Source organism: Trachemys scripta, chromosome 8 (assembly GCF_013100865.1).
Source record: "Trachemys scripta elegans isolate TJP31775 chromosome 8, CAS_Tse_1.0, whole genome shotgun sequence".
NCBI classification, from domain to species: Eukaryota; Metazoa; Chordata; order Testudines; family Emydidae; genus Trachemys; species Trachemys scripta.
This window is the reverse complement of record NC_048305.1, coordinates 54722711-54745069: the sequence shown is the minus strand read 5'-3', so window position 1 is coordinate 54745069 and position 22359 is coordinate 54722711. Positions and strand designations below refer to the sequence as shown.

Here is a 22359-nt window from a genome sequence, read left to right as displayed (position 1 = left end):
TTCATTTATTAAACTACATATTCAGATAGAAAATACTACACATGCACAAAGTGTTCAAATTAACGTGTTTGCAGGAAATTGACATGAGGTTTTTTTGAGTACCTGTTCTCTCAACTTTAATGGTGAACTAACAGTTTCTGCATTTAATTTGCCTTTTCTTTATTTCAGAGAGCAGCAAAAAAAGCAAAAAAAGCCCAGAGCTCTCCCTGCTACACTAGTGCACTTTAGCTTCACAGCCTTTCCTGAGATGCAGGTAACCTAAACAGCATTTTGGACTGAATGGGAGCGAGCCTCCTGGCCCAGATGGACAGGCTTGAGGAGAAGTGGGACTCATGCTAGCACTCTACAGACACCTTTGGAGACAGCACTTTGAAGCTATGACTCGGGCTGGAGCTCAGCCCTCCCGAGGCCCCAGTGGCTTAAGCCCAAGCCCAAGCCCCAACTTTGAAGTGCTGTTATCTTTAGCGCATCAGCATGAGCCCCACTATCCCAAGTCTGAGGCTCCCACTAGCTTCAAAATGCTGTGTAGACATACCCTAGGAGACCCCAAAGGTAAAGTGACCCTGCATGCCAAAGGTCAAGCTATTTAGAGTCTTAAGGAGCCACAAGACCCCCCCAAACAGTAACAATGCTGAACATTTACACACTGAATTGAGTTTTGTAAAAGGGGAATTATTTACCTCCTCAAGTGAGGACTGGAAAACAAACCAACCAAAGACCCAATCCTATGACCCACCTGTGCACTCAAATCACTTACGTAAGCAGGTCATATAGATCCAGCACCAAGCACTACGAAGAACTATTATCCTAATTTCTGAAATGATTGTGCACCTTTGGGAAGGTTTCTCAGACAGCATGGACTTGCTCCTCCTATGCCGGCCAGCACACAGTCCACCTTTAGTCCCAGAGTTCAGTGCAATCACTCATGTAGTGCTGGACACCCTATAAGAGTCTCAGACCAACACCTGTCAATCCAAACTACGACCTCTTTGGCTGGTGAGTGTGTCTTGAATTGGTCAGAGGACATGGACTCAGGTGCCAGCACCATGCAGATGATACAGAGGCTGACCGAAGCGGATACCCTTGACCACACCACGGCCACCAATATGGCTTCAGCGCTGGCATGGAATCAGTTCATGGATGAACAGTGGCTGACTGAAGCAGAACCCAAGCAAGACAGAGGTGATGCCGGTGGGCAGAGGAAAGCATATAGAAGAATGTGCAGCCATGGCGCAGTCTCCTTTGGTTGAAGGCAAACACCCACAATTGGTCAATTAAGAGTGTAGTTTAGGAGTACCCCTGGATTTCTCACTGACACTAAGCTCTCGCACAACAGCACCTGTGAGTAGTGCTTTCTACCATCTCTGGTTGGCTAGGAGGCTCTTTTCCATCCTGGCAGACAGCGACATGGCTTTGGTCATACACACCTTTGTCACTGCCTGCCTGGACTATAGCAATGTGATACTCTTGGGGATGAAGCTATCAGCCCCTAAGAAACCCTAACTAGCACAAAATTCTGCAGCATGTGTCATTCTCAACAGGGGCTACTAGAAGCGCATCAAACCTGTCCTTGGCTCTCTATACTGGCTACCCACAATCCTTATCTTCTAGACCTTCAACGGCCTGGGCCCAGCATATCTTTTAAAGACTGCCAAAAGCTCCAGGATGAAGACCATGGTCGACAATTCAGCTCCTTGGGCACCATGGAACTCTCTACCAAGAGGGTAAAGCTTGTCCGTGTAGAAAACGGAGCTTTTTCCAAGGCTCTACTGAGACTATGGAACAAACTTGCACAGGAACTAAGAACCACCACAAGTCTCATTCCTTTCTGCTCCAAGCTCAAGGTGTGTTTCTTTGACAACTGTCTTCTCTAACAAACGCACAACATGTATATTTAAAAACATGCATATACCCACCGTAAGTCACGTCACTTAGCAAACTGCTGAAAGACGCAGACATGCTATGGTGATGAGGGCAGCACAAGAACCTACAGAGAACAGAGCTTGAACAAACCCGGAAAACATAACCTATTCATCTCTGGGCTAAGACCAAACAAGGAATGTTTAGGCCCAACGAAATTATTTTGGGAAAGCTATGAGCAACAGCAGCAACATTGCTACTGGTGAATACTATGAAAATAGACATACCCTTAATGTAGGTATATGTATATTTTTAAACAAGCAGAAAAATTTTCATAGTTAATAAGTAAAAGCCTCTTTAAATTGGTCTCTCCTCTGAGTGGGCCAGTTGTCTTTTTGTCGGTTTTAGACAGCTCTTTATTTTTGTTTATTATACAGAGCCATGAATATTGTCAGGAATAAAATACAACCATTCCCATGCACACTTCCTCAACAGTGTTTTAAAATGTTCACAACTCCTGATGCAAAATTATACAGTAACAAAAAGAAGCTTTGCTCCTCTAATGGACCAGGAATACAGCAAATCGTTAGCTCCATGGCACACTTTGTCAGATCAGTTCAACCTACCTTTGCTGTTCTGTGCATCTCGGAGCAAGTCCATGACATCTCTCTCTGCCTCCTTCAGTCTGTCCTCAAAGGCCTGATCAGTCACCGTTTCATCTCCTGTACCAAGGTTTGCTATAAGATTTTCCAGTTCCTGCAACCTTTCGCGTTGTTCTGCCACCTAAGCAAAGGAGATAGGGGGACAGAAATAAACAGCCTCCTTCCAAAAGCTGAGACACAAAGTACTGGTCAGTTGTTTCAGCTTCCAGGAGGTGTCGCTCAGACACCATGTGAGAATCTCCATGCAAGTAGATCTAGATCCATGTCTGTCTCTCTCAGAAGAGTTCATCCCCCAGCAAGCAGCAGAGGGGTATGCTACTTGGTGTTTGTCAGCCTCCAGCAGTAATACGAGACAAGCAGAGCCTTACATTGCAGGTCTTACCTTATCTCTAACCAGTCTATAGCACGCAGGACATTCTTGACAGCCAGGCCAGGACCGATTGTAGAAATAATTCTCTTCACACTGGTCACAACGGCTCCCCACAAAGCCTTCCTTACATTCACAGCGACCATCCTCCTTGCACTGCAGGGAGCGAGAGCCCTCGGTGTCACAGTCACATGCTGCATAAAAGTTAAAGCATGGGAATCAGACTGGTTGGGAGAAAAAGAGACTGAGAACTGCTCTGAACTGCAGACTATTCTCTGAAAGAACAACACAGCAGGGCACCAAAACACAGTTTGAGGCTTGACACTTCTGTGCACTGTATCAGGCAAAACGCAAGATGTAACTTCTCAGTTTGAGACACTATTCACACCAGTGCCCCACAAACTGACCTCTCTGTATTGGTCCATCTCATTAGAATGATCTGCAAATAGTTAATTTGCTCTCACAGTAACTAGGACGTTGGAAAGATGATGTAGATCCAGCCCTATATTTGTATCACATTTACACTTTGTTTCTTCTCAGGACTGAGTCAGCAACTTACGGGCACATTCCAGAATAGAGACGCAGGAGCTTAGAGAGCAGAAAACAGAACTGTTCTGGAAAAATATTCAGAGCAAGTGTTTATGCCAAAAAGAAGTAGATGTCTACAAGTAAATGCAGTCAGAGACCCCCAGAGACAGAAAAAGAAACTCTTACAAATAAATCAAGATTCAAACACCCTCACTGGGACCAGGTCTCACCCACTGTCCGGGATGTGGACACAATAAGACAACCCTTGTTTGTCACATTAAACATGGGGCTGGTGAAGTGAGAAGAAAGCAGCAGCTGGCAGGCAAGGAGAGATGAGAAAACTGAGACACGTCGTGTTGGTTTCCACTTCCCCTCCTTCTCCAACCCACCACTTACGTTTGCAGCCTTCAGGTCCGAATCCGAAGTGGTTGACCTCACATCTCTCACAGCGCTGCCCGGTGATGCCTGGTTGACACTCACACTGCCCTGTTTGTATGTCACAATGGCCATCGGTGGAACCCAGCGGATGGCAGTCGCACCTATTGAAGGAGACGATATTTCAAGTGACAATAAAAAAACCATCAAAAACAATAGGCTGCACTTTCACCTTTCATTTAAGGATCTCAGAGGTCCTATGCAAGCAGTAAGCCTTACACCTTCCATGTGAGGTGGGTATTGCTGTGCCTGTCTCGTATACGGAAAGCGAGGCACAGAAATTAACTGAACTGTGCAAGATCACGAAGGGACTGAGCTAGGAATGGGATCCAGAACCCTCACCTACCAGTCTTCGCCTGTAATCACAACATGGTTTCTATTTATAAATTACCCTTCTCTATAGAACCCTTATCAGATCTGCTCTATGACTAATCCTCTCCTCCTGCCCTATCACTGTTCATAGAAAATCCCATCCACTGGTTATGGATGCTGAAATCAGGGTTAAGTATGGTTCCCCCTGAAAAACACACTTGCTGCCACAGTTGCAGGCCAACCTCACCTGTCACAGCCACGTCCACTCTGTAGGTTGTAGAAGCCAGGCTCACAGGCACTACAGTCCCTCTCAGTGACACGTGGCAGGCACTCACACTGCCCAGTTACTTGATTGCAGTTTGTCTGCTGGTTTACTGTGCCATAAGGATTACAACTGCACGCTGCCAGAGATGGAAAGGGGAACATGTTCCCAGTAATTAGTAGAATACCAGCATTAGACTGGAACCTCCAAACATGCCAGATAGCACATGAATTCAAATCGTAAGCTGCACCGCCATACCACATACAATGCTCACACTGTGACAGGCCACTCAATAGGCTTACAGCAACGCCATTTTATCAAGCCATAACCATCAGCATAGTATGAAATCTAGCACTGCAGTTGATAGGTCTGCATGCAGCACCAAAATCGGAGTTCTGACATTTTCCCTATTATGATGTCAGGCCAAGACAGACCACAAAAGGACAGATCTGTGGGGCCAAAACGTTCAATCATTCCAAGGATGTGCCATAAGAAGGGGCATCTGTAGCCATGAAAAGGGTTCTGATTTTCATGTGAAACAGCTGAGAAAGGCACTTACCCTTGCATTTAACCTCAGGGCTGGAGGCTAAGGGGTTCCCAAAAAAACCATCTTTGCACCGGTCACAGTAGAAGCCAGCTGTGTTGTAGATGCATTTCAGGCATTCCCCTGTCAAGCGGTTACAGTTCCCCACAGCATTGGGATCAATGTTGTCACTGCACTGGCAGAGACGGCAAAGCCTGGCAGGGCCATTTTCACCAAGTGGATCTCCAAAATAGCCGTCATCACATAGCTCACATCTTTTACCTGGGGGCAGGACAAGCATACATGTCACAGTAGGCAGCCAGCGGTTACAAGGTAACCTGGATTCCCCTACAGCAGGGGTTCTCAAACTGGGGATAGGGACCCATCAGGGGGTCACAAGGTTCTTACATGGGGGGGGGGGGGGGGGGTTGCCAGCCCCCCCCCCAAACCCCGCTTTGCCTCCAGCATTTATAATGGTTTTAAATATATAAAAAGTGTTTTTAATTTATAAGGGGGGGGAGAGTCGCACTCAGAGGCTTTCTATATGAAAGAAGTCACCACTACAAAAGTTTGAGAACCACTACCCTACAGCCTCTCCTGCAAAGTGAGTCCCTCATCACTTTTTTCCTTGTCTGATGTGAAGTGACCAGGAAGAGCTCATGCTTCAAAGCACTACAATGGAGGAGTCAGTCTCAACCTCCAATAGTTAAAGCTACCTTTGGATTTCCAGTTAAACTGTGATTTAAAAACCTTTGTGTCACTCCAAAAATACTCTGATTTGTTCTTAAGAAACATGCCAATGAGATACTAATGCACAACTTTCCACATACGTTTTTTCTCAGTATTCTGTCCACTTGAAAAGTCTAAAACAGCGTTTCTTAACCATTTAGATACCAGAGACCCTTTTGCTCCCTTCCTAAAGTGTGTCAGGGAGATCTCAGGGACCGGCGCTGGTCCACAGACCAGTCATTGAGAAACACTGGACTAAAAAGCCACTAATTTTGCAATCTGCACGTTTGTCATAATTTTGTGCCACTTTAATATCGCAATTCTCCAACCTGTTCCAGACTTCACACACTAGTTAATCTATACTCCAGCACAGATTAAGTTCCAAAATATAAAATACAAAAAATGCCTGCCCCTATTAATTGTAACAACTGAGATCAGCTAAAGCAAGCAGACAGATATATGGAGACCCACCAGCCATTTCCATTACAGGAGGCTGTGATGCTGCAACAAGGACAGAAGACTCCATATAGAAGACAGCCCTGCAGTGACTCCAGCTCCCCACCCTAGGCAGTCACAAATACACAATTCAGCCCCTTGGCCTCCCTAGGCAGCACCTGAAAAACTTTGTCCCCAGTTTCTCCCTCACTATTACTACCTGCACAAAACAGCTCAATACTCTTCCCCCTCTTCCCAATGTCCTACTAAGATGTTAGTGGTGACTCTGATCTGTCGTACCCCTTAAGACGTGGATGGAAACCACAGATGATTTGCCAGACCGCCCCATGCAAGCTAAAAGCTCTGCTTCTCAGGCAGCTCTTTCACATGCGAACTTCCCCCTTTCCCTTCCATCACCTCACAATCACTTCACCATAAGTGAGGACACACTGGGAGGGAGGTGAGAGCAGCAGAGCCCAGCAGGCTCGGCACTGACTAGTGTGGGCATGCCAGATGTGGCAGTAATAAATAAAGATAAGCCTGAATCTTTAAGGCAATCTGGATCTAGATCTGAACTTAGCCGTTTGAGCCAATAACAAAAAACACACAATCAAAAATAAAAATAAAAAAATCAATCTATTGCATGTCTGTGCAACTCCCCCAAACTGATCTGGAGATGGCATATTCTTGTGTTTGAGCAGATACAACAAACCAGTGCAGGGATTCAGAGGCAGTCATCTAGCCAAGTATTTGTAAGCGTTTAAAGGGCCCTCTACTTTTGACTCCCTGGTGTCAAGCCTAAATTCAGCTGAAGGCCTGCCACTTTGAGTTGTATTTGCTGATTATAGATAGACAAGAGCTTTACTTAAAGGGTTACCACCATCATCTGCTTTACAATTTACTATTTAAAATAAGATATATATCTGTTGAGACATTTGTTTTAGGCTGTAAAAAACAATATGGATTTGTACATAAGTTGACCTGTCCTGATGAATCACTGCAGCCTATGGCTTCCAAGGCAGAACAAACCTGCTGCAGCAAACAACATGCAATGTCTGCCAGACTGGCAGAGGGAAGATATGCCCTCTAATTTTATCCTGATTTTAACAGAAAAATTCAACAGCTCTCATGCCTGTTTTAGTGACTATCCCATTTTCCACCCCGCTCCACATGATTAACAGTGCTTGGTATCAGAAATGATCACGGCTCATGTATCCCAAGTATTTTCAGACTTTGCTCAGACTAAATCTCAGTTTCTCCATTCAGGAAAGAGAAACATTTGACTTTTTTCAGTTCATAGAATTCCAAGAATTATGGCAACAAAGAGCTTGATACTAGTTACCAAGCTGTCTGCTAAGAAAAAAGCAACCACAAAATACAGAAGGGATCAGTTCTGCTCATTTCTCTTCTTACACCAGGTCTGTGCAAAGCAGCAGACCTGGTGTAAGAAGGCTCTCTCTGGGCAGGTGGGATGTGGAAGCTCTGAATAAAGAACGCACCTGTGGTACCAGCAGGACAGTTGGTGCACACCACCTCCTTAGTCTTGGGCACTACGGCGCAACTGGAGCCCCCTGGACACGGACATGGCTGACAGTCTGAGGAAATGCCTGTAGTTGCATCTCCGTAATACCCATCACTACACTTCTCACAGTGAGGGCCTGCAGTATTATCTCTGCAGTCGCAAGCACCTGTGGGTTTGGGGGGGGGTGGGTTTTTTTTTTGGGGGGGGGGAGGAGGGGAGAGAAAAATACCAGGATATGTTTTTAATATTGTTCCAGTCACTATCCCCATCCCATTCCTCACACAGAAAGAAAAAAAATTAAAACAAACAAAAAAATCAGATCTCCTCATGCTGCCCCCCTTGCTCCCAGTCTTCCTCCTTACCAGTCTCTGGGTCACAGCTCTCACTGTGCCCATTACAGGTACACAGCACACACAGACTGTATGGCCCAAGGCTAGGTGTCTCCCTCCTATAACCTGGGGCACAGTGCTCGCAGAATTGCCCATGGTATCCTGCTGGGCAAGTGCAGCTCTCCACCCAGGTTGCAGGGGTTCCAGGCTCAGGACGAGCGCTCACAATAGTGACATCATCCAGGTATCCAGCACCTGGAAAGAGATTGGGAAGAGAAGCATTTAATTACCCACACAGGAAAAATGGTATGATACGAGCCCAATACAGTATATTAACACACAAGTCAGAGATAGACCACCCAGTGTCGGAAGAGATGTGTTTGCTATTACTTCAGCAGGAAAGTCAGCAGTTGCTTAGGTTGATGCGAGAAGGATGCCAAGTAACCCAGAGAGAACAAAGGCCAGAAAGCAGAGAAGGCAGTTCCCTATGGATGAGATACACAGGTATGTAGAGCTGACAGCTTGCCAAACAACCACCATACAAAACATAGCAGGATGCAAAGAACACAATTTGTGTAAATACATTTTGGCAGTAAAAATCATTCCTCGTGTGTGCACTGTTTATAGTTCCATTCAGAAACCAAGAATGGTTCCTAACCTTCCCTGTTACAAGAACAGACAAGCCCTCTTGAATCTTTAAAATTTATGCAGTGGATTCTTCATCAGAACCACACTGTCACAGTAAGAGAAAGAAGACACTACCTAGACATCCCTCTGCCCACTCTCTTTTGGGTTTTTCTCCTCCAAAGGCACCTCCCCTTGGTACCTTAAGGTGACTTTCCCTAGTAATTCCTCTTAGGCAGAGTCCTATGACAGATGTAAAATTACTGTTATATGTTGACGTAAGGATATTTGCTCTAGTGTAACAGTTCTAGAACTCCAAACAGAACCCCACGTATCATGGGATAGTAGCAGCAGCTGGAATGCTCATCAGATAAGTCACATTGCCAACTTCCTACCCTCTATTTTATTATCGGTACATTCCTCTTGTGTAAAAAAATTCCACTTCAAATTCTTGTAGATTCCCCAATCTAAAACGTTCATAACTTTTTTTTTTTAAACTATTTGTTTTAGCATGAAAATCTCTCAATGGTGTTCAAGGCCATCAATGTTCTGCCCCTAATCACAGCCAGTTCCCACAGCACCTCCTTATGTGGAACTCCCACTGAAGTAAACAGAGGTTCTGTAAAATGGGGAGGTTTTGGGATCAGGCCCTTCCCACTTAGAACAATTATCTCTCATCTGTTTTGTGTTTTCCTGTCTCTTTCCTTTTTACATTACAAGTGTAATAGCACTAGAGTAGGTGCCACACTCGTTAAAGCAGGGGTGGCCAACCTGAGCTTAAGAAGGAGCCAGAATTTACCAGTGTACATTGCCAAAGAACCACAGTAATACGTCAGCAGCCCCCCCCCCATCAGCTCTCTCCCTTCCAGTGCCTCCCGCCCACGGGCTGCCAAACCGATCAGCGCCTCCCTCCTCCCTCCCCCACCTCCTGATCAGCTGTTTCGTGGTGTGCAGAAGGCTCTGGGGGTAGGAAGGGGAGGGGGAAGAGGAGCGAGGGCACGGCAGGGTCAGGGGAGGGGATGGGAAGGGGTGGAGTGGGGGCAAGGTCTGTGGAGTGGGGGCAGGGGTTGAGCAGTGAGCATCCCCCAGCACATTGGAAAGTTGGCACCTATAGCTCCAGCCCCGGAGTCGATGCCTATACAAGGAGCTGCATATTAACTTCTGAAGAGCCGCATGTGACTCCAGAGCCACAGGTTGGCCACCCCTGCGTTAAAGAATCCTGGCATCTCTGCGGCCACTTCCTTCAGAACTCTGGGGTGAATCTGGTCTGCTCCCAGATTTTCATTAATCAGCTCTATGCATGGTCATGACAAAAATGCTGAAGTCTTTTTTTTTTTTTTTTTTTTAAAGCCCAAAGGAACAGAGACTGTGGATCCTTGGCCTCCTGCAAGGGATTCATATCACAGTGACAGTAGGTACCCTGCAAGTGGCTCAGGAAACAAGATGTCATAAGGCAGACTGATGCAAAGCATGAGTCATGGACTGACAACCAACCACTCGTAGGTATTTATAATTAGGATCTGAAATATGCTGGCCACTGCCATTCTGCAGCAGTGAGATAATCTGCACCTCTCCCATATACAGCTGTTGTGGAAACCACACCATGTCTCATCCCTAGATCCACTTTCCCAAGTAGTGGAATGACTCACTTCTCTCACTGTATGTTCCACGGATCTTGATAGAAGTCAAGTTGTAAAGCAGCTTCTGAAACTCAAATGGGGTAAGAGAAGGCCTCCACGGGTAATCTGTTGCTTCATGGAGCCTATGGAGAAGAGGCATGTATCATTTTCTATGTTTACAGCTTTCACATGCTGATGGATGTGCTCTTTCAATGGACCATTCGAGCAATTATATGCTGTTACAACACATTTAGGATATAAGTATGTAGTACTACTAGGCCATATGCACTGCATTCATCTGATGGCATGATTATGAATTCCATTTTGAAAAAACAACCTTAACAGTTCCAGTTTTCTTACTGTCCCTTCTGAGAACACTGTCCACCCCAGGCTAGATTCCTGTTACAGCAATTACTCTCCTTCCTCTCCAGTCAGCCCCGACTCTTTTCATGTTACAGGGAACACTCACTCACCTGAAGGCATACTTCACTGTGTTCTCGCTAGGATAGGAATTGCCCTGAGCAATAAGAGGCACAGATACTCTAAGCCCAGCCCCTTCAAGCACCAGGTCCTCTGCAGAAAGACGAGTGTCCCGCCTATCCACCCGAAAGGAGAAGGTCAGATTTTGAGCATAACTCAAAACCTGGTTGCCCAAAAACTTGCCTGAAATAGAAACGAAACTCTCAATTAGGGGCAGAAAAGTGAAGATTTACTATATGGTAATGTGGTGAATTTTTAGAGAGAACCTTGTCTCTGACTCTACTTACCCGGTGCAATGAAATAGATAGGGAAATAGCTGTCTGAGATAACAGAGATGTCCTGGGTTTCCACACTCCACCGGAGTAAAATTTCAGAGCCATCTCGCTGTTCAGCACGCCACTCTTCCTCCCCTGAAATACAGATTTACAAGGGGAAATGCTCTATAAGGTATATACTGTGATGTTGCACTCCATATGTTTTATGAAAATATGTATATAAGTGTGAATATAATGTAATTAGAATATGTTTCATGCAAAAGGTCTCTTGTAAGGTATCATTACAAAGGTTACAATCTACTGAGTGTGTTCATCCTATTTGTCTGAATGTATCATTCTTGTATCTAAAACTAGAAATATGAAGTATTACTCGGAGGTCCTATAGTAATTATGCAAAAAGTGTGGGCCATTAAGGGTGGCGTAGGATCTTGATGGCTCCCATTAACTAAAACAATTGGTTGTTAATGGCTCTGTTTACTTGTAAGCCTTCCTGTATTCGTGAGTCAGGCCAGAAAGAATGGAGGCTTGGGGGTCTCACAGGACCATGTCACCTGGTACTGGAATCCATCTTAAACCTGGTGCTTTTCCATTTAGAAGGAGGGGTGGGGACCCAGTGAGAGAAAAGACTCCCGCCTTGTGCCAAAGCTATAACAGGGGGTGGAACAGAACAAAGGGGGCTGGCAGTCATGAGAAAACCCCTAGTTACCACCTGAGCTGGAACTAACAAAAACTGTAGCAGGGGAAAATATTGAGCCCAGACTATGAAGAAGTCTAGTCTGTGAAAGAAGTTTATTGGAACATCTCTGAGGGTGAGATTTACCTGTATTCAGTTTCTTAAATGTATTAGGCTTAGACTTGCGTGCTTTGTTTTATTTTGCTTGGTAACTTACTTTGTTCCATCTGTTATTGCTTGAAACCACTTAAATCCTATTTTTTATACTTAATAAAATCACTTTTGTTTCTTAATTAACCCAGAGTAAGTGATTAATACCCGGGGGAGCAAACAGCTGTGCATATCTCTATCTGTTTTATAGAGGGTGGACAATTTATGAGTTTACCCTGTATAAGCTTTATAGAGAGTAAAACAGATTTATTTGAGGTTTGGATCCCATTGGGAGCTGGGTGTCTGGGTGCTGGAGATAGATGACTTGCTGAGCAGTTTTTGGTTAAAGTCTGCAGCTTTGGGGGCGTGGACCAGATCGGGGTCTGTTTTGCAGCAGACAAGCATGTCTGGCTCAACAAGGCAGGGTTCTGGAGTCCCAAGCTGGCAGTGGAAAACTGGCTCAGAGGTAATTTCAGCACATCAGTGACAGTCCCAAGGGGGACTCTGTGACCGAACCCATCACAGATACCATATCACGCACGGAACACAATGTGTCACCCAGGGAATTTCTAGCTTACATTTTATGCACTGGTGCTAACATGCATTAGGAAGTTTGTGTCATTGTTTCCACCCTTTTACAAAGAGAAACTGCTATGTTACCAGTTCAACCCAAACTTACAAAGTGCTAACTTCACGCACGTTATGCCCACCATTTTCTCTAACTTTCAAAGAGCAGAGTTTTTAAACCGCTCTATCATCAGAAAAACCGTAATACTAAGTAGGGATGGGAGAACATGCAAATATCTGGGGTTTTGTGAAATTTGTAGAGACTTTCATACTTTGAAGTTCAGGCTTCCGTTAAACATTTTTTTTCCCCAGGAGAATTTTAATTAAGAAACATGATTTCCAAGCTGCATAGCAGCCCATACAGCTTACTGCTGCATGAAAGCAAAAAGAGATTGTACGAAAAGTGGGTCTTGCCCTGATTCTAGGGCTACCAATGAAAACAGGAAGCAGCCAGAAGCCACATTTTGCCAAAATCACACTGAACTCAAACCCCAAGAGTTGTTATATTATAAAGTTTAGAAGCCCAAACTTTTGGCTAGGTTCTCAAATTGAGCAAATGCCTTCCCCTAGCTGCCGGCATTAAGCGTAAAGAGAAGTGTTTACATCCTCAGTACACATATACATTAAAACATTTCAAGCCTAAAGTCATGCATCTAAATCCATATTTGGCCACCTAAATAAAAACTGTCTGATGTTTGAAGACACTGAGCACCTCCTATTGACTTTAATGTGTATTGTAGGTACTCAGCACTTCCGAAAGTGATACTACATATTTAGGTACCTACAATTTGAATGCCTTGGCTACAGTAACCCAGCACAGGGAAAGGGGAAGAGGAGCAGAAGGAAAGAGTTAATTTTTAGACTGAAGTCCACAGCACAGCCTTGAAGTCAAAGGAAGATCTGTCTTTACCAGTCTGGAAGTTGGAGACGATGCTGTAGATACTGTAGCCAACGGCATTGGTGCAGACCGAGGAGTGACCAAAACAGAAGCAAGGGGTGCAGCCCCTCAGATTGGCTGGATCCAGATTGAAAAATCCAGGTTTACATCTAAAAATGAGCAAGAGTAAGAAGTTATTTCTTCATCTTTTTTCAAAACACACAGCGACCAAGAACACTCCTGAGACATATGCAACAGAGCTACTGAAAGGGCAAGTCACCTCTCACAGTGGAATCCCTCCACGTTGTCCTTGCAGGTACATCGCCCTGTTTCGATACTGCAGTCATCTGTGCTGCCAGCAGGATTGCATGAACATAGCCTGATGGAGACAGTGGAGAGGAGAAAGAAACTCATTGAGAACTGGGTACAGAAACCAGAAGAAAAGAAAGTTTACAGGAAAATTCACACATTCCCCTCTTGAACAGTAGCTCCTTCACCTTCTATTTTAACTACAGGAAAAGAATCCCTTACCTGCACCCAGCCTCTGAGAGGGAATGGAACCCTGGCTGGCATCGGTCACATTTATCTCCCATCACTCCTGGTTTGCAGCTGCACCGGCCGTAGTTATCACACTGAGTGCTGAGAGAGCCTATGGGAACAGGAGAAAAAAGGGAACTTTAATAGAGCGTGTGATTACATTAGCTGTTGCAGATCAAACTGTATGCTAAGAGAGCTTTGGGGGATATGCAGGGAGAGGGAACAGAAGAACAGTGATGTATCACTCCAAGGTCTAGAATGAAAACTTGCCAAGAGCCTACGGGCAGCATCTGATTTACTTGACTGTTCATAAACGTGTACTCCCATGACATCACTCAAATGATATCTTTACATCTGTGCATCTGAAATAAAGCTGTACTGACCTTGCGCTTGTTTTGCTTTTCTTTCCATTTTCCTCTCTCCCATTTCCCACTTCTATTCTCATTTTCTCCTTGTACCATTTTTGCTCCTTTTCATTGGGTTTTCTCCCTACTGTCTCTTCCATTCTCACTGTTATCTCTGCATCTCCAGTTTATCCCATGCCTTCTCATTATCCTTCCCTCAGTACAGCACTCGCAGTCTTCTTGTCCCCACCCTCCTTTTCTCAAGTCTCTTCTCTGCAGCCCAATCATCTTCATTTCCCCCTTTGCCGAGGTACCCCCTGATTAGTTCCCTTCACATACAGATTTTCTTCCTTGGTTCTCCCACTTCTCTGCCTTCTCAAGCCCCACCAAGTCTACAAGTGCTGCTAGTTCATACACAGATAATACCCAATAGGCCCCCCTCTCCTAGCCCATGCTCTGGGGCAGACTGTCTACATGTAGGTTTCCTTTTTCCAGCCAGCCTGGGCTCTCCCCAACTTTCCTGTATTGCAAGATAGGCTCCTGAACATGGGCTGTTCTTGGCCAGGTCAGCCTTCTCTTTTGCTGTCTGTGGTCAGGGAGTGAGCTCCTAAAGGACACGGTGCTGTAACAGCTCAAACTTCTCCTCCTCCCTATCAGGAGGCCAGATGACAAGAGCACTGAGAAGGAACACTTGGCCTCACACAGCTCACATGCTGTACGTCATACTGGTAGAATGTAAATGCTAAGAAACCGCTATACATCACACTGATAGACTTTGAATGCTAAACCTAATAGTATTGAGGAGGATTGGTAGAGGAACACATGAACAAGCCTCACATTTGTAGCAAGGAATGGTCTTAAAGCTACGTTTTATAAAATTGCATCTGAATGAAAATTTCGACCTTTTTTTTTCCCCTTGTGAAAGGGACACAAACATGCTCCCTGAGTTTGGTCCTGAAGACACAGTTTAATCAGCTTCTTTAATTCTTTAAAGACAGAATATTTTCTCCCAGGCATTTGTTTGGCTAGCAGTCTGGGAAAATGTCAGTGTTCTAAGGGCTAGTAAGTGAACAAATATGTAATATAACGCAATTTTTTATGTATAAAAAGGAATGGTTTCTGCCTTCCATTTCAGGCTGCACTAAAAAGCTGTGTGTAACAGCAAGTGAAACAATTATAAGAGGATTAAACCAGACAGAATAATTAAGAGTGAAGGACTCACAAAACCTTTCCTATATACATTCAAAGTTCAAACTCTGTATGATCCAGTCTATAATTGTTTATAAAAACATTACGTAGATAAAAATATCATCCTAAATCAACTCCACATACTTAATACACACTGGATGCCAACATACCCTGGGCTACAAGTCAAGGGCTTAGTATTAAGTTATAAAGACCTTTGTAATTTGCCCCCACATACCTGAGCAATCACCTCTCTTCCCATGTCCCTACTTGGCATTTACAGTTGGCCTGACTTGATCTTAACATAAGGCTCAGGGAAAGTTTGGGGGTGGAGGCAGGGAAGAAAAGGGCGTTGGCATGCCTTTCTTGGTCAAAAGTTTTTTGAATGTGGAACTTCCCTTCTGGAGTTCATAGGGAAATAGTGCTTGCAACATGCTCTCAAGGCAGCTAGTGAGGGACTCTGCCAGACCTAATTTATTTCAGCTGGTCTATTTTGGATGATCAGCTCTTACCTTAGATTCCACTACCTTTTTGTTTTCCCCATTCCTCTTATTATTTGTGGGACTGATCCCAATATAGATCAGGTAATTTGCTTGACTACTATTAATTTGTTCTTATGACAGAAATTTTTTCTTAAAAAAAATATCCAGCAGAGTATTTTGACTTTACTTTAAAAGAGTTTTTTAAAAAGTTAGTTAGTTTGGTTCACATTTTATGGTGCTTAGATACACTACCACAAATGTCTTAGTTCATTCACCCTTTAATAAAACAAGGTATTCAAAATGTTGCTTTTGGATACCTAGATGATTTGAAAAAATTCTGCTGGACTGCAACAGCTCCAAAGTTCCACCTACTGGGTGTGTCCAGGGCCTTGCCCATCACTGCAGCATGTTATAATATACAGAAAAAGCCCTTCTAGAATGCATTTGAAAAGGAACTATTGTATATGTATTGTATCTGCTTAAAGTCTATGATCTTGGCTGCCGTGCATTTTCCTTGAAGATACCAGATCAAAATATGAGCAGGTTACTTAACAATTCTAAGCTGAAATAGTGTGCACTTTTCTTTTCTTTTCTTTTCTTTTCTTTCCTTTCTTTTTTTTTTTTTTTTTTTTAAGTTTACAGGAGGGAAGATTCTGCATCCTGACTTACCAACAGCATTACAGTTACATGGTAAACATCCTTCCTCACTTCCAAGGCGATAGAAGTTCTCCCGGCACCTTTCACAGTTGGCACCATCAGTGTTATCGAAGCAGCCAATGCAGTGACCACCATGGCCCGTGGAGCGGTACAGTTCAGCATCAAAGTAACACTCCTGTGACCGCCCATTGCAGTTACAGGCTGTGGGAAAAAGCACAAGGTTAGATCAATTCATATCCATAGGAAGGTATCCTACTCTCACCTACAATACTAGACCTGCCCCAGAAACAAGGTGTAGGAAAGTCAGCAGAAGAGCGATTGGTCCGGGAGAAGATGTACATGGTTATTATAACAGAGAGCAATGCAACAAAAACAAAATGAGTTAGAAATTAATCTGGGGTGAAGGAAAAGCAGATGTCAAAGAGTCAGAGAGATTGTGTTAATGTGTGATAGGGATGTAGGTACTCCTGGTACACACAGACTTAATCAGCAAAGACAGATGGAATCTAAACAACGCTGCTCTTGCCATTCCAATCAATGAAAACAGCAGCACGGGCCAGAAGTATTTGGTTTCCTTCCCTCTGCTAGGTGGAAGAAGCTAGTCTTAACAAATACTCTGTTGAAAAAACATGCTTTCTATGTATGTCAGGAGGAATACTAGTTTCCATGCTGCTCCCTTGCCAGCTGGGCTACAGCTTCCTGCTGCCTTCCCACACAGTAATGCTATTTCAGGCATGCAAAACAGTGAGAGAAGATAACAGTGACACAAGCCTTCCAGAAAGGCCTGTGAGAAAAGTTTCTTCTCCCTCCCATGCAGAGAGATTTTTATGTCTAGGGAGTGAGGTAGACAAGACATTGGTTTCAGTGGGCTGTCAATTGAAGTCACAGGACTTGTATCAACAACTGGGAACTTTTAAATACTAATATATGGTCAGACAGGAAGAAGGTTCCTGTCTGAAAGTCTTCCACCCTCCACCCCTGTAAGTAAACTACGAGGCGCAATAGCTCCTAACAGAAGACCGCACGAATAAACCGGCTTATTTTTAAGAGATACATTAGAACCACTGCACCTTTGCAATAGCCTGGACCGGGATGAAGTCTGAGTATATTCTGGAGATCAAGAACTCTGACTGTAAAGGGAAGAGGTCACTGAATACTAACTGAACTCTTCAGTTAAAAGGCCACTGCATTCATCAGGACCTGCAGTATGCTGCACACCAGAAACAATCCCATTTCTCTTTCTTCTGGGGGCCCTCTAAGCACCATGTGCATATAATTTTGTGGTATGCAACTACTGGATGACACAATTCTATTCTTCAGTAGATGTTCTACTATAAGAACACACCTCATGTTAGGGATCTGTCAGTGATACTGATGGAGTTCGGATGGGAGTTTCTAGCAATTCTGTGAAGTATTTCTACTGATAAGCACAAGACTCAGCCTTCAGATATCTTTCTGCACCCTATTTCCAGAAGCTAAGCAATCGTCTGCTTCATGGCAATGGAGTTCAGAGCTACGTCATTATTGTGTTCATTGAGAACCATGAGACACTTAGGCATATTTCTTTGGGTCCTCCTGAGGAAGAATGGCACAAAAATCTTTGTTAGTGTAAGATAACTTATGCTGAACTAGGATGCCATGCAGGACCAAAAACTATCCATTTTTCCAGAAAAGGGACTCCCCATGGCTAGGACTCAAATGCATCCCTAAAACAAAGTCCCAACCTCTTTAAACAAGTTGCTGGGTCAGTTCTACTCTGGGTGTGCTCAGCCAATTGCATTTACTATATTTTTATACTAGACTGAGGCAGGGACCTAACTTGTTTGCATAGCACCTAACACGATGGTACCCAAATCCTGACTGAGCACCCAATGTGGTGCCACAATACAAAAAATAAATGGTAACAACATACCTACATTAATGGGTTCTGTCACAAAAGGACCTTGGGTCCTACATTACATTTCCATTACATTCTTGATAACCAAATGAGATGTCTATTAAGTTTTAGCTCTATCTCAAAACCAGAGGGAAACCCTATGAATCTGGTCCTTTTTCTCTGGAAATTTGGGATTTCACTATGATAAGGCTTTGCTACAAACTTCTACATTATTCAAATGTTTAGTTGAAGTGATCCATTTTGTGCGGACTGGGTAGTTTCCAAATGTAACAGACAAGACTTTCAAAAGTGCCTAAGTGACTTACAAGCACAAGTCCCAGTGATGAAGGGAAAATTTTCTGTAATATTTTTATAATGCTGATGCGTGCCTCAGTTTCCCCCATGCTTTGCCTTGCTACACAGTGGGTGAAAAGGGGGTTAAATCTGCTCTTGGGACAGAACAGGAGGCATGGCTGTTGTGTCATGTCACTGTATGGAGTGGAATGAATGTCATTAAGGAACTGGCTGGAGCCTGCTGAAACTAACCCGTATCAATACAGAATCTGGAAAAAGACAATGGGAAACTCCCACAGCCAAGACATTGACATCTAGCAACCAACAACCCAGAGGAAGGAGGTTTTCTCCCACCTCTTGGCAGGAAGGCAGACCAGGGGCCTCAGCTTGAGAACAATGGACCAAGATGTGTCAGAATGCAGGGTTAAGAGCTGGCTTTTGGGACTTAGTAGCTCTCACCTTGACCTGACAAAGAGCCAGAGCCAGAAATGGAGTCCACATGCTTGGAGGACTTTTTGCACTGGCTTGGCCAGGATAGATTATAGACTTAACTTTCAGAGTAGCAGCCGTGTTAGTCTGTATCCGCAAAAAGAAGAACAGGAGTACTTGTGGCACCTTAGAGACTAACAAATTTATTAGAGCATAAGCTTTCGTGGACTACAGCCCACTTCTTCGGATGCATATGCGTAGTCTCTAAGGTGCCACAAGTACTCCTGTTCTTCTTTTTGCAGACTTAACTTTGCCACTCTTTGCTGAGCTAAGGACCTTCAGATTCTCTATGCCAGGTGACTAATAAATCCTACTCTGTTTTGAAGAGGCTGCCTGGTGTCACTGCAAATACTCACCGAGAGCATTGAGCCCTGAAGGGGTACAGCACAAGCCTCTCACAGGAGTCTGGCTTGGCTGAATTTACTGCAAGGAGCCATGGAGAGACAGGGATCAAAGATGCCTGAAGGCCCAGTCTTGGAGGCCATGGATGTGCCCCTGTGGAACTGCATGAACCCTTGGAGTTTGGCACACTAAACAGGTCACTCTCAAGGGACTGGTTACAGGCTGTGGCATAGACCAGACCCCATGGATCCGTCAGTGAGACACTTACGCTCCTAAGTCACTGACGTGTTTTAGAAAATCCCACCCATCATGCACTGTAACTACACACACAGGCATAAAAATGTTTGCAAATTGTTTAAAATGTGGACTCTAGTGTGGACAGAATTTGACAGAGTAACTAAACTAAATATTAAAAAAGACTACTTGTGGTTGGCTGCCACCCGCCTGAGAGTAGAGGCGGTGGAATATACCACAGAAAGATTTTTCTTGTACAAAGCCACTTACACAAACATTCATTGGCACTCTCTGCTGTTGCTCTTCTCCATGGCCTGTCATTGTAGAAGGGAAGGCACTTCTCGCAGTCTTCCCCAAAAGTGTTGTGTTTGCAGTTACACGATAGCTTCCCAAAGTCATTCTTCACACACTCGCTTGCATGGCCATTGCACTTGCACCTGCAGAACAGGAGAAATGAATGTATTGACTTCAGACATAATATGTTTTAAGCTCCCCAGGTCCAGGTCACACACAGAGCAGGCTGATATCCTAGAGACTGAAGACTCTCCGAGATCTGGCCACTTTCCTTAAATAAGGAAGAACTTTTGCGGAAAGCTTGACCTAAGTTTTGTGGCAAGGACCACTCTGGTTTCTGTGGCAGATCTGAAATTCTGTGGCATATAAAAAATGGAGGCTTTTAAGTCAATTAAATATGAAAATCACATCCACATCATGTGGATTCTTTTTTAATATTAAATCTATTTAGTTTCAATTTTGTCTATCTACAGTTTATAATCAGCAATGGTAATGCAGAAAAAGTTGAAGATCTAGGAGGGAGTGTTGTGTGGATTTCTAACAGGATAAAGTTCCCATGCTATAGCTATTTACATTTGACATAAGCGAAACAGCTCTTTCATGCACTTAGATACAGTTTTGGTTAGGAGTAATTACAGGCTTCATAAAACACATTTTATTGTGCTTCTGCTTTAGCATATCTCAATGGGTCTAGTATAATTAATGTCCTTAAAGCAGTCTAATGATTAAAGCACTATGCCAGTACTAAGTATGGCTTTTTATTAGTAATGATTTACTCACCTGCCACCCACAGCAAAATCAGAAATTGCATAATAATAGGACTTGAGAACTTTTGGATCATTGAAAACTTCATCTCCAAAGGTGTTCAGACGATTGAGGGTCACTCGGATGTCAGTAGCTGTCACCCATTCCTAACAGAGATAAAAACCTCACCAAAATGAGAATCAAACTACCAATGCAAAGTTCAAATGCACTTTAGTGTTCCCGTCATTAGCACTAGCTTTCACATAAAAATAGGGTTGGTGCCAGAAGTCACTCATGAAGCCCACCCAATATTTTCTCTCCTTATCTCCTGAGAGCCTGCCCTAAAACTTTTGCCATTCCCTCTAGATTCGAATGTTTTTCCTTGTAAACCGCATTCAAATACATTTTCCAGGCTCCTTTACTAACTTGATGTGCTTTCTCCAGTCCTCTCATGCCTTTACTGCTATGTGCTAAGAAACCGTAGGAAATATCTTCAGCAAAGAAAGAACAAGATGCAAGTATGTGTACTTGCAAAACTGCACAAATCTAATGAACAGCAGTTCCCTTGCAAAACAGCCCAGCAAGAATGGAAAACAAATCTAATGTATACTAAATTTGCAGCCAAACACCTCCAGACAAAGGCACAGCCACACACCTCAGGGTGGGAGAGGCAGAGGGAGGAAAAACAACACTTTTTTGAAGTATGGTCAGAATATACATACAGATGAGGCAAATATCGAGTTTCTAATATCAATCTATTTTCTCCATTATCTCTGAAATGCTGGACTGTTCGCTGTATCCATTTGCTAAGCCTACCAGCATATCAGAGACATATAGATTTAGTTTCTAATAGTGCACAGATAACAAAGGGATTGCATGCCTCTTATCCAATTCCTACCCGCATACCTGTAACACAGCACTGTTGTCAAAATTGTAGGCACTGGGCCGCCCCTCCAGTGTTGAAAAAGCCACATTGCCACCTGTGAGTGGAGAGATGTCACTGAACTCATCCGTGCAGAGTGCCTGCTGTTCATCCTCCCCAGTCCGGATAAAGCCTCGGTTTAATTTCTGATACGTGTTCTCGCAAGAGCCACTATAGTACTGGTAAGGTACCCACGGACCATCTTCCCTGGTACGTTTGTAGATAGCAAAGCTCTCAGGCCGGCTGGTGTGAAACTTCAGGCGCACATATGTGATGTCAAAGGCCTTTCCTATAGACAAAACAAATCAAACACCCTGGAGATGAGATTCAAATGGTTCATTGGCGCAGAGAGAGTTTTGTACTGTGTTTTGTTCCTTTAAACAAGGAGGTACCAACCCTGTCGGCCTAGTTAACAACAAGTAACGCGTTATAAAATGTATGACAAAGCCCTGATGAAAACCTGACCTCAAACTGGCAGAACACACAAAAAGGCAAGTTCAAGTGTCACCAAAGCAGGTCTATGATGGACATCAGTTCCATCTGTTTGATAACTTTGTGTTGCACTTCTGAACATCTATGTAATTTCTACATTATACTGTACTAAACTTCAGACCACTGTACCTTAAAACTCATGTGACCTCTACACGTGCATAAACTGTTAGTTACCTAGGCTGAGCAACGTTCACATGTGTTTTCATGGGGTTTGAAGAACTGCAACAAAATCTGCTAA

The 22359-nt window shown here is 43.9% G+C and overlaps 1 protein-coding gene across 1 annotated transcript in view; it reads right to left on the bottom strand.

The window, feature by feature from the left end:
- The window catches only part of LAMC1 (laminin subunit gamma 1), a 131656-nt gene that overhangs the window by 16814 nt on the left and 92483 nt on the right, over positions 1 to 22359 (bottom strand). Inside the window, exons 2-18 of the mRNA XM_034778058.1 lie at positions 21614 to 21918; positions 20744 to 20874; positions 19940 to 20106; positions 16447 to 16635; positions 13761 to 13878; positions 13510 to 13608; positions 13263 to 13399; positions 10975 to 11097; positions 10681 to 10870; positions 10238 to 10350; positions 7998 to 8219; positions 7613 to 7801; positions 4986 to 5231; positions 4412 to 4565; positions 3814 to 3956; positions 2905 to 3083; positions 2487 to 2643 (exon numbers count right to left, since the gene is read on the bottom strand). Of these exons, the coding sequence (XP_034633949.1) occupies positions 2487 to 2643; positions 2905 to 3083; positions 3814 to 3956; positions 4412 to 4565; positions 4986 to 5231; positions 7613 to 7801; positions 7998 to 8219; positions 10238 to 10350; positions 10681 to 10870; positions 10975 to 11097; positions 13263 to 13399; positions 13510 to 13608; positions 13761 to 13878; positions 16447 to 16635; positions 19940 to 20106; positions 20744 to 20874; positions 21614 to 21918 (2862 nt within the window). The remainder of the gene's footprint in view (positions 1 to 2486; positions 2644 to 2904; positions 3084 to 3813; positions 3957 to 4411; positions 4566 to 4985; positions 5232 to 7612; positions 7802 to 7997; positions 8220 to 10237; positions 10351 to 10680; positions 10871 to 10974; positions 11098 to 13262; positions 13400 to 13509; positions 13609 to 13760; positions 13879 to 16446; positions 16636 to 19939; positions 20107 to 20743; positions 20875 to 21613; positions 21919 to 22359) is intronic.